At 37.4% G+C, this 10,271-nt stretch overlaps 2 protein-coding genes across 3 annotated transcripts in view; one reads left to right on the forward strand and one right to left on the reverse strand.

Annotated features, from left to right (window-relative positions):
• Positions 1–10,271, reverse strand: part of LOC106869388 (fatty acyl-CoA reductase 1) — a 422,225-nt gene that overhangs the window by 343,364 nt on the left and 68,590 nt on the right. The gene's annotated exons all lie outside the window — the stretch shown is intronic.
• LOC106883410 (uncharacterized) overlaps positions 1–10,271 on the forward strand; it is a 59,623-nt gene that overhangs the window by 43,006 nt on the left and 6,346 nt on the right. The window contains exon 7 of one of the 2 annotated variants that reach the window (XM_014934402.2): positions 1,484–1,611. In XM_014934402.2, coding sequence (XP_014789888.1) covers positions 1,484–1,611 — 128 coding nt within the window. The remainder of the gene's footprint in view (positions 1–1,483; positions 1,612–10,271) is intronic. The other variant, XM_014934403.2, reaches the window with a different exon arrangement.

The following is a 10,271-nucleotide window of genomic DNA, read 5'->3' on the forward strand; positions in this document are numbered from 1 at the left end:
TATATATATACATATATATATATATAATTACGTGTATTTCTTCTATCTTAATGAATAAAAATTCTTCTGATAGAATAAATGGGTTAATAGAAACCAATGTAGCAAAGAACACAAAATAACTGTGGTTAGCTCCTGTTTTTAAGGCAGGAACTCCTTGAAATTTTGGGTATTTGAGTATATTTAAGAATTTAAGGATTGGAGAAAACGCATGCTACAATTGCATACTCCACTCCTACATATGTTTCAAAGGACCACAACCTGTGCGATCCATAGGGATCCCCGATATTAAAATTGTAACCTTCTCATGTATATATGGAGGCAAGAAGAATAGCTAAAAATCTTAAAATTTGTGAGAGGATAGAATATCTCTCCCCTCGCCACCCTTTTATTACCCTAAAAGACCATAAAGCTAATTTTCATAGAAACCCTAAATGTAGATTGATTAATCTGGCTAAAACTGAAAGAGGTATTATTAGCAAATATATTTTAGATCGTATTATAACTAAGTTAGATAGTGAATTAAATTTACGGATTTGGGAAAACACTAAGTCAGTAATAGATTGGTTTAAAGGGATTAGCCATAAGCATATCTGCAAATTTGCACAGTTTTATATTATTGACTTTTACCCGTCAATATTCAGGCCTTTGCTCCTAAAAGTGTTAGACTTCAAACTCACTGTTTGACATGAAAGTGGTATCCAGTTTTTGTCCATAGTGAAACATAGAAAAAGTGGGGGAAAAAATCTCAAAATTTGCAGCACTGAGATGTCTTGTAAAATAATATCAGACAGTGTAACTCATTTGTTTACATTGTTAAACTATGTGTTTTCATGAATGTACTAATGTGATTTGTGCTGAAATTCTCATTTAAATATGAATAAGTCAATTCAGCTGGTTCTGGCAGGCTGGTATCATTCAACGTTTTATTTCTCAGCCGGTTTCATGCAGGTTGGTATCAAAAGAGTTAAGGGTTCTCAGATGGTGGACAACCAATTGTATCGTTTCAACAAAAGTCAAATACTGCATCTCTTTTAATGCTTATATCACATTATACCCTCTCCTTGAAATGAGTGGCTTTTTGCTTTTATATTGTGTATTTTATTTTACTGTAATGTATGTTTAACTCCAAGCTGTCTCTGATCAAACAAAACTATGATCAGAGCCAGTCTGATTTTAATAGGACCACATTATATAATATGTTCTTTTTCTTTTCTTTCTGATGTTGAAAAGATGTGGCTTGAGGGATATTTGGCTGCTGTTTCTAACAGTAATCACATACAGGTTCACATATTGACTTGTCTGCTTCAATTTATTTGGGATGTGTTTCCACCTATATTTGCAACATGGCTAGTAACACTTTATTCTTGCCATGCTAATGGAATTCTCTAACAAGATTATTTCTATTTCATTTAAAATATGTTAATGCCACAGCTAATGTGTTGAACTATTACATCTAATAAGTTTTATTCATATTTCGTTTCAGATATGCAATTGTGAAGAATGCAAAACAAGCTGCACCACTGTCTGAGAATATTCAAAAAGCTAAAGTTGATGAAAGTTGTATGGAACAAAAAGTACCGAGGAAGAAAGTGAAAAAGTCAAAACCATGTAGTAAAAATATACTGTATTGCAGATTTTCTTACAATGCTTTGTATCGATTTTAACACTTTCATTGTTAATGACTACGTATCTGAATGGATCTTCAATATAGGAACTTATTGGAAATGAGTGACAGAATAAGCAGGAGTGTGGGGAGATGAGAGATGGGGAATGAGTGGGGTGGGGGAGATGATTGGCAGTGCAGTACAGCAGAATATTAACAGTGATAGAGTAGACAAGAGAAGGGCAAGAAAGGTAACAAAGGGAGAAGCAACAGGCATAGTGCATGAGGGGGTGAGAGACATAATGATAGGGGATGGGAAATAATTTGGTGGCTCTGTGGGAGGGGCATGATCAATGAAAGCATAGATGCTGAGAACAGTATCAATGGATCAAAAATGGATAACAAATAAAATGATTTTGTGTAGTGGGAAGAGCTGCGATTTGGGAGGTGGTGGGTGATGAGGAGAAAGGTAATTGAGTGACTGGCCTAGCTGTGCATACACACACACACACACACACCTACAGAGCCCTTCAAGAACTTGTTCTCACTGAGGTATGCAGGTCTTCTTAAGAAATGCATATCATCAGTCATCCTGGTGTTTTGCTCTCTCCTCTGTGAGATTTAGGGTTCTAGGATCAGACATTATCATGTCTCCCTACCATGCAGATTCAAAGTTCTAATACTAGCAGCATGCAATCTACTCTTAACTCTGAAGAAAAGACCTTTGTTGCCAGCAGTATTAATAGCTCTTTGAACATTTTTTAACCTGTTCTTGCTCTAGCTACCACTTCCCTTGACAATTACATCTCCCAGATAACAAAAGCTATCAACTACTGCCAGCAAGACATCTGGGCATTTAAGAGAAGTTATTTCCAGTGTGCTCATAGTATATACTGTTCCAGTGCAGTACATGTGACATGTTCTCTAATAGTCTGCCTCTGATTTCACTACACCTTGTGTGTCCATAGCTTACTACAGTGTATAGGTTATACCTACTCCTTTTTTGCATATTGAACAAGGCCATTTCCCTGAAGATACCAGGGTTTTGTCTCCTTTCATATTAACTAACACCTTAGTCTTTGCTAAGTTTATGTTAAGACCTCTCCATTCTAGATTTAGCTTCCATACCTGGAATTTCCTCTCTAATTTCCCTCTAAATTCAGCTATGAGAACATATCAGTATGTGTTACCATGGACAGCCAGCCTTAAACTCGTTTATGATGGCCTATAGGACTATGATGAATTGGAGTACGCTGAGTATTGAACCTTGAACTACCTTCACACTAAATAGTCTCTGAAATCATTGTTACTCTTACTTATTGCATTTTTGTACATAGCTGGTGCAGTCCTCATATGTCACACCTAGTTTCCTTGGAGACTTCCAGATTTACAATAGTCAGGAATGAAGGTTTATCCTTCACTAAGTATTTCTTCTTCAATTGCCTCACCAGTAAGATTCTAAGCTGCCTCTTCCAAGGACAAAACCAAACTGCATCTTATCTATGTCTACTCTTTACAGATGTGCATGTGTGTGAATTATGTATACAGTATCTCACAGAAGTATGTACACCCCTAAGAAATAAAATTGCCTTTATTCTGATAATATTGAAGGAAATCAAACAAAATTTAAACTAAATAAAATATATTATACATGCAGACATTATACAAATTTGGAACACAAAACAATAAATATTTTCAAAGATATATACAAAATATTAATTTTCAAACAAAGCAAAAATATGTACACCCTAGTGGATTATTTGCTATACTCAATATTTGGTGTGACCATCCTTGCTTTCAATGACTGCATTAAATCTTCTAGGCATAGTCGACTAAATTTCTGCATATAACTGATGAAATCAACCTCCATTCATCCTGAATGATGTCTTTCAGCTGTGTTAAATTGTGGGATATTTTCTCATCAATCTTCCTTTTCAAAATACCCCACAGATGTTCTGTTGGGTTTAAATCAGGCGACATGATAAAAACTTGTCATCTTTGACGAGTGTTTAAGGTCATTATCATGTTGGAACATGGGATGTCTTCATATTTCCTTGATGCTTTTCGACATCGTTTTCTGCAGTATGTAACAAAAAAGCCTTGAATTGATTGTTTTCTCAATAAATGTGAGTCCTCCCACACCAGCCACACTTACGCATCCCCAAAGCATAACACTTCTGCTGTCAAGTTTCACAGTAGGCATGGTGTATTTGTTGCTATTATCTTTACCCGAATATCACCATACTTGTTTAATACCCTCTGACCCAAACAAGTTAATTTTTAGTCTCCTCAGAAAAAAGAAATTTATTCCAAAACTCCTTCCCCTTACTCACATAGGTTTCGGCAAAAGAAAGATGACTTAATTTATGCGTGGTAGTGAGGAGAGGCTTCCTACGAGGAATGCATCCATGAAGACCATACTGGTTCAAACTTCGATGAACTGTTTAAGCAGATACACTGTTTCCACTAATAGAAAACACTTCTTAGGCCAAAGATAAAGCAGTATGATTGCCGGTCGTCCATCATGCAATGTTGGATGTGGCGAATATCATATGCAGTTAAAATAGGATGACCAGGATGATGTAATCATCCATTAGCTTTGTACTTCTGAATTACTTTAGAAACTGTGTTTACGCTAATATGTATTTGTTGGCTGATAAACTTATATCCTAAACCATTCTTTGCAAATTAAAAATAATTTTCTTCAAATCTTCAGACAGTTCTTTTCCTTTTGTTGCCATTTTAATCACAGTGCTGAAGATTTTCACCACAATATACAAATCAGAATTCCTGCAGATGCAGTAACAATGACTGGTGCAAAAATCCCAGGAGAAATAATTTATTAGAATTGAAATTATCAGCAATATCTGAATTTAGTAAAAAAGTGGATAAAATATTGAATATAGCAAATTTCCTTCAGGTTGTAAATATTTTTGTAACATTTGAAAATGTTTCTTGTTTTGTGTTCCAAATTTGTATAATGTTTGCATATATAATATATTTTATTCAGTATAAATTTTGCTTGATTTCCTTTGATATTTTCAGAGTAACGGCAATTTTAATGAAATTTTTTAGGGGTGTACGATACTGTGTGTGTGTGTATGTATATATATATATATATATATATATACACACACTGTAAGATACTGTGTGGGTGTGTGTACTGCCTGACTGGCCTTCGTTGGATTTTCGAGCGAGATCGTTGCCAGTGCCCCTGGACTGGCTCTTGTGCGGGTGGCACATAAAATACACCATTTTGAGCGTGGCCGTTGCCAGTACCGCCTGACTGGCCTTCGTGCGGGTGACACGTAAAAGCACCCACTACACTCTCTGAGTGGTTGGCGTTAGGAAGGGCATCCAGCTGTAGAAACTCTGCCAAATCAGATTGGAGCCTGGTGTAGCCATCTGGTTTCACCAGTCCTCAGTCAAATCGTCCAACCCATACTAGCATGGAAAGCGGATGTTAAATGATGATGATATATATATATATATATATATGCACACACACGCATACCCTATATGTGCATGTGTGTGTATGTATCAGCATTTAACTTCCTTTTTCCATGCTGGCTTGGATTGGACAGTTTGACAAAAACAGATATTTGGTATGGTTTCTACAGCTGGACACATTTCCTAACACCAACCTTTTGACAGAATGTAATGGGTGTTTTTTACGTGACACTATCACTGGTGAGATTGCCAGGTACCTGCAAGATAAAGCTCGTTGTTTGAGTGAGGTATAGACTGGAGGAATAAGAAACTACAATAGATGGAGAGGAACAGGTGTCTTGCTGAAGAAGTGACTACATGGGTAGCCTGCTTGGAAAATGAGTGAACGAAAGAAAGAGATGTGAGGTCCAAGAACAACATGAATATGAGACAGAATAGGATAGAAGAGTAGAAAAAGTGTATGTGCATGTAAGTCCACTGAGTGAAAATAGTGTGACAAGTGTGGGTAGAAATATGGAATGAGTTGGATGCAGAGGATATTAGTCAGTGTTGGGGGAATTGAAGAAAATAGAGTAACATAGAAGATTGATAGAAGAGTGGCTGTCATGAAGATAAGTTGTAGGGGAAGGTTTGACAGTCTCTCAATTCTGCTAACATGGATGTGTCCTTCTCAAGCACACCATAATGTCATTCAATTTCTTTTATCTCAGAGATCTTCAACATTTTGAGATCAATCTTTACCACTTTGTGTCATGTCTTTCTAAGTCTACCTCTTCCACAAGTTTCTTCAATGCTTAGTAATGTGCACTTCTTTATACAGCCCTCATCCATCTGCATACTGGCTCAATCTCCACTATACTGGTACAATTATCGCTGCTGTACACCACATCTGATGCCCAGTTTTTCTCTCAGGACAAAGTAGAAATGTATTTCGCTGTACATGCATACTGACATTGCTCATTCATCGGGGCAAACATGTGTATGTATGTGTTTACATGTATATATATCCTCATCACCATCATTTAACTTGTTTTCGATGCTGGCATGGGTTGGATGACTTGAGTTGGCAAGGCCAAGGGTACCATGTTCTGAAGAATGTTTTGGCTTGCCTTCTACAGCTGGATGTCCTTAAGACCAGCCACTTTACAGAGTGTATGGAGTGCTTTTTATATAACACCATCACCGGTGCTTTTTACATGGCACCAGCACTAGTGTTTTTTGGATAGCACCTTGGTTTTAGGATATCAATTCTGTTGTGGTGGGTGAGTCTTCTTAAGTACAGCATTGTACCAGATATCTTAGTCCTTAGTCAACTCCTTTGTAAGGCTCAGTGTCTTGAAATCAGCATTCAATACTTTGTCCCATATCTTCCTCAGTCTCCCTCTTCCACAACTTCTCCCACATTAAGTGATCAGTACTTCCGTATGCAACTGTCCCTATCCATTCACATCACATGACCAAACCAGTGCAGTCTTCTCTCTTGCACACTATATAATTCCTCTCGTGTCTAACTTTTCTCTTAATATACTAGCACTCTCTTGCATGTGTACACTGATATTGCACATCTCGTGGGTCATACCAGCTTCGTTCCTATCTAGTCTTCACATGTCTTCTGCATTCAGGGTCCACCTCTCACTATCATATAGCATTGCTATTCATACGCAAGTATCATCCAATCTTCCTTTTGCTTAGAGAGAGAGACCTTTGGCTACCAACAGAAGTAAAAGCTGTCTGAAATTTCTCCATCTCATTCTTATTCTAGCAATTACACTTTCAGTAACATCCTCCTTTGCTGCTGATTATGTTACCTAGGTCACAGAAATTATCTAGTACTTTCAGAGAGCCTCTGGGACATTTGAAGAAATCAGTTTCCCATGTATCCATAGTCTTTATGGTTCCTGTACATCTTCCACAAACAAACACTCCCTTCTCTTAACTGAGCTACTATTCCACTGCACTTCTTGTGTGTCCAAAGCTTGCACTGGGTACACCAAATGGAATTTCTGCCTACATACGAAACACGGCCATTTACCTGAAATGGGTATGGTCCTGTCTAATTTTTTGCTTCCTAAGTCCTTTGCTAAGTTAACTTTCTTTGCAGGTTTTGCTTCCACTCCTGGAATTTCTTTTCTAGTTTTCATCATATAGTAGTTCCCATGGGCTTTCAGTCTGAAATTCCTCTATAATGGCCTGGAGGACAATGAGGAATAGGCGGAGCTGAGGACTGAGTTTTGGTGAACACCTACCTCTACACTAAATTGGTCACTATATACATGACTAACTCTTACTTTTCTAACAGCATACCTGCACATACTTTGTTCTGCTTTCACAAGCCCTAGCTTTTTCGGAGACCACCATATCAGAGAGCAAAATACTCTGTCGAAGGCTTTTTCTAGATCAACAAATACGAAGTAGAATGGCTTTTCTTGCAGTTGCCTGACTATGGAAATATGAAAATAGCATCTGTAATGTTTCTTCTGACACAAAGTCAAATTGCATTTCATCTAGCCTAATTCTGTTCCTAATTAATTGGGCTATTACCCTTTGTAACTGTCATCACCTTATCATAGCTAACTGTAATGGCCTGTGTATCTTCATGGCTCTTGAACACTCATAAATACAAATGTGAAGATAGACATACACTCATACATACTCACATGTGCATATTCCACAGTCATAGCTTATGACAGAGGGGATATTTGTAGAGACGCTGATAGAATAAGTACAAGGCTTATAAAGAATAAATCCCGTGGCTGACTTGTTCGACCAACAGCGGTGCTCCAGCATGGCTGCTGTCATATAACTGAAAGAAGTAAAACAATAAAAAAACTGTGCCAGTTTAATCCCAAGGCTGTGTATCTCTGCCAGTATACATACACATATACATGCTATATTGTTCTATATATGTATACTAGCATGCATCATACAGTCTGCCTTTTACTCTGAATGAGAGGCCCCTTGTTACCAGCAGAGGTAAGAGCTCTCTGAACTTTGTATATATATATATATATATATATTATATGTATTGTATATAATGAATATGTATATTGTATATAATGAATATGTATATTATATATAATGCATTTGTATATCACATGTAATATATATTTATAGATTATATATGTCGCATATGGTATGTGCACATCCATAGCGCATTTGGTATGTACATATATGTATCGCATATAGTGTGTGTGTGTGTGTATATATATATGTGTATGCATGTATATGTGTTTGTGTGCAAATGTATTTATGTGTACTTATGTATGTGTGTGTACGTATATGTCTACAAATATGTGTATATTCAGGTTGTCCCAAAAGTCACTGATGGGTTTCAATTTTTAAGAACGTGCTTAACTTTGTAGATAAATCCATGATATTTGATACAATCTGAAGGACGTAATGGAAATCAATTTACACAAGCCAAATTTTGCAACACCACTATATTACCTCTGAAAAACAGCATCATTGAAATGGTAGCCATTTTCGGTTTCACACATCTGTGCTTTTTATAAAACTGCTTCCCTAACACCCTGAAGAGTTCTAGATCTCATTTCCCTCTGATTACTCTATTGTTGTTCTTCAGGTGCACCAGTGTTTCTGGGTTGTTCCAAAGAAGAATTTTGTCTTAATTTTGAAAAATAAAAGTAGAAAAAGAACCATATTATTTATGGGATGACCCAATATGTATATTTATGTGAAGGCATAGCTGTCTGGTGAGAAGTGTGCTTCTCAACCACATGGCCCTGGGTTCAGTCACCTTGCGTAACACCTTGAGCAAGTGTCTTATAGTTTAGCCTTGGTCCAACCAAAGCTTTGTGTGTGGATTTGGCAGACGGAAATTGATGAAAGCCTGTGGTATATATGTGTGTGTCCCTTTATGTCTGTTTTTGTCCGTCCGTAACCTAGCAGTTTGGGCACAAGACTTCTAGAATAAGTACTAAGTACAAAGAATAAGTCCTGGAGTTGATTTCTTCAACTAAAACCCTTTAAGGCAGTCAAATTATAAATTAAACAATAAAAGTTTATGTGTGTGTCTATATATGTGTATGTATGTATATATCAGGTGGAGGCGCAATGGCCCAATGGTTAGGGCAGTGGACTCGCGGTTTCGATTCCCAGACCGGCCGTTGTGAGTGTTTATTGAGCGAAAACACCTAAAGCTCCACAAGGCTCTAGCAGGGGATGGTGGCGAACCCTGCTGTACTCTTTCACCACAACTTTCTCTCACTCTTACTTCCTCGGTCAGCCTTGTCACACTGTGTCACGCTGAATATCCCCGAGAACTCTGTTAAGGGCACACGTGTCTGTGGAGTGCTCAGCCACTTGCACGTTAATTTCACAAGCAGGCTGTTCCGTTGATCGGATCAACTGGAACCCTCGTCGTAAGCGACAGAGTGCCAACAACATGTATATATCAGGTCATCCCATAAATAATGGTTTTTTTTTATACTTTGATTTTTTCAAAATTAAGATAAACAAAGTTCTTTTTTAATCTAAAATATATTCTCCATTTTCTACAATGCACTTCCCTCTCTCTGGTAGACTTGCAAGGCGCCTCTTCCAAAATTCACTTGTCCATGACGAAAAGTACTCCTCCAGTACTGTTCTATTTTTTGCCGTCTAAATGATTTTGAAGACTGTGTAATAAATTATATTTGGATGGGGCAATGTCCTGCAAATATGGTGGGTAGGGCATCGTTTCCCATTCAAACTGCTCCAACCTTTGAAATGTCATCCTTGCTGTAGGTCGCCATGCATTATCCTTATGGAAGAACGCCTTTTGTCTTGAAAGCAAAGATGGTCAATTGGTCCTGACTTGCATGACTGGTTAAATGGCCAAATCCAAACCTCTCTGTTTGTTCCTCAACATTTGCGATGGGATTTTGTTCCATCAGGGTTTGCAGGACATCCTCATCAAGCTTTACAGATCCTCTAGCACGAGGCTGGTCTTCCAGAATATTGTTTCTGGCTTGCAATTTCTTGAACCACCATTGACACTGGATTACACTTATTGTCCGATCCCCATATTAATATACCCTGCACTTTCTGTTGTAATGTTGCCTTTATTGAACTCATAAAGCAAGATACACCGAATGTGCTCCTTTGTTGCTTACTCTTCAAAACATACACTAAGAATAAGGACAAGGTAATCATGCAATTGGAAAAAATCTTATCTATGGGATGACCAGATATATATATACATATATATATATATATA

The sequence above is a fragment of the Octopus bimaculoides genome, chromosome 7 (genome assembly GCF_001194135.2).
Source record: "Octopus bimaculoides isolate UCB-OBI-ISO-001 chromosome 7, ASM119413v2, whole genome shotgun sequence".
Taxonomy (NCBI): Eukaryota; Metazoa; Mollusca; class Cephalopoda; order Octopoda; family Octopodidae; genus Octopus; species Octopus bimaculoides.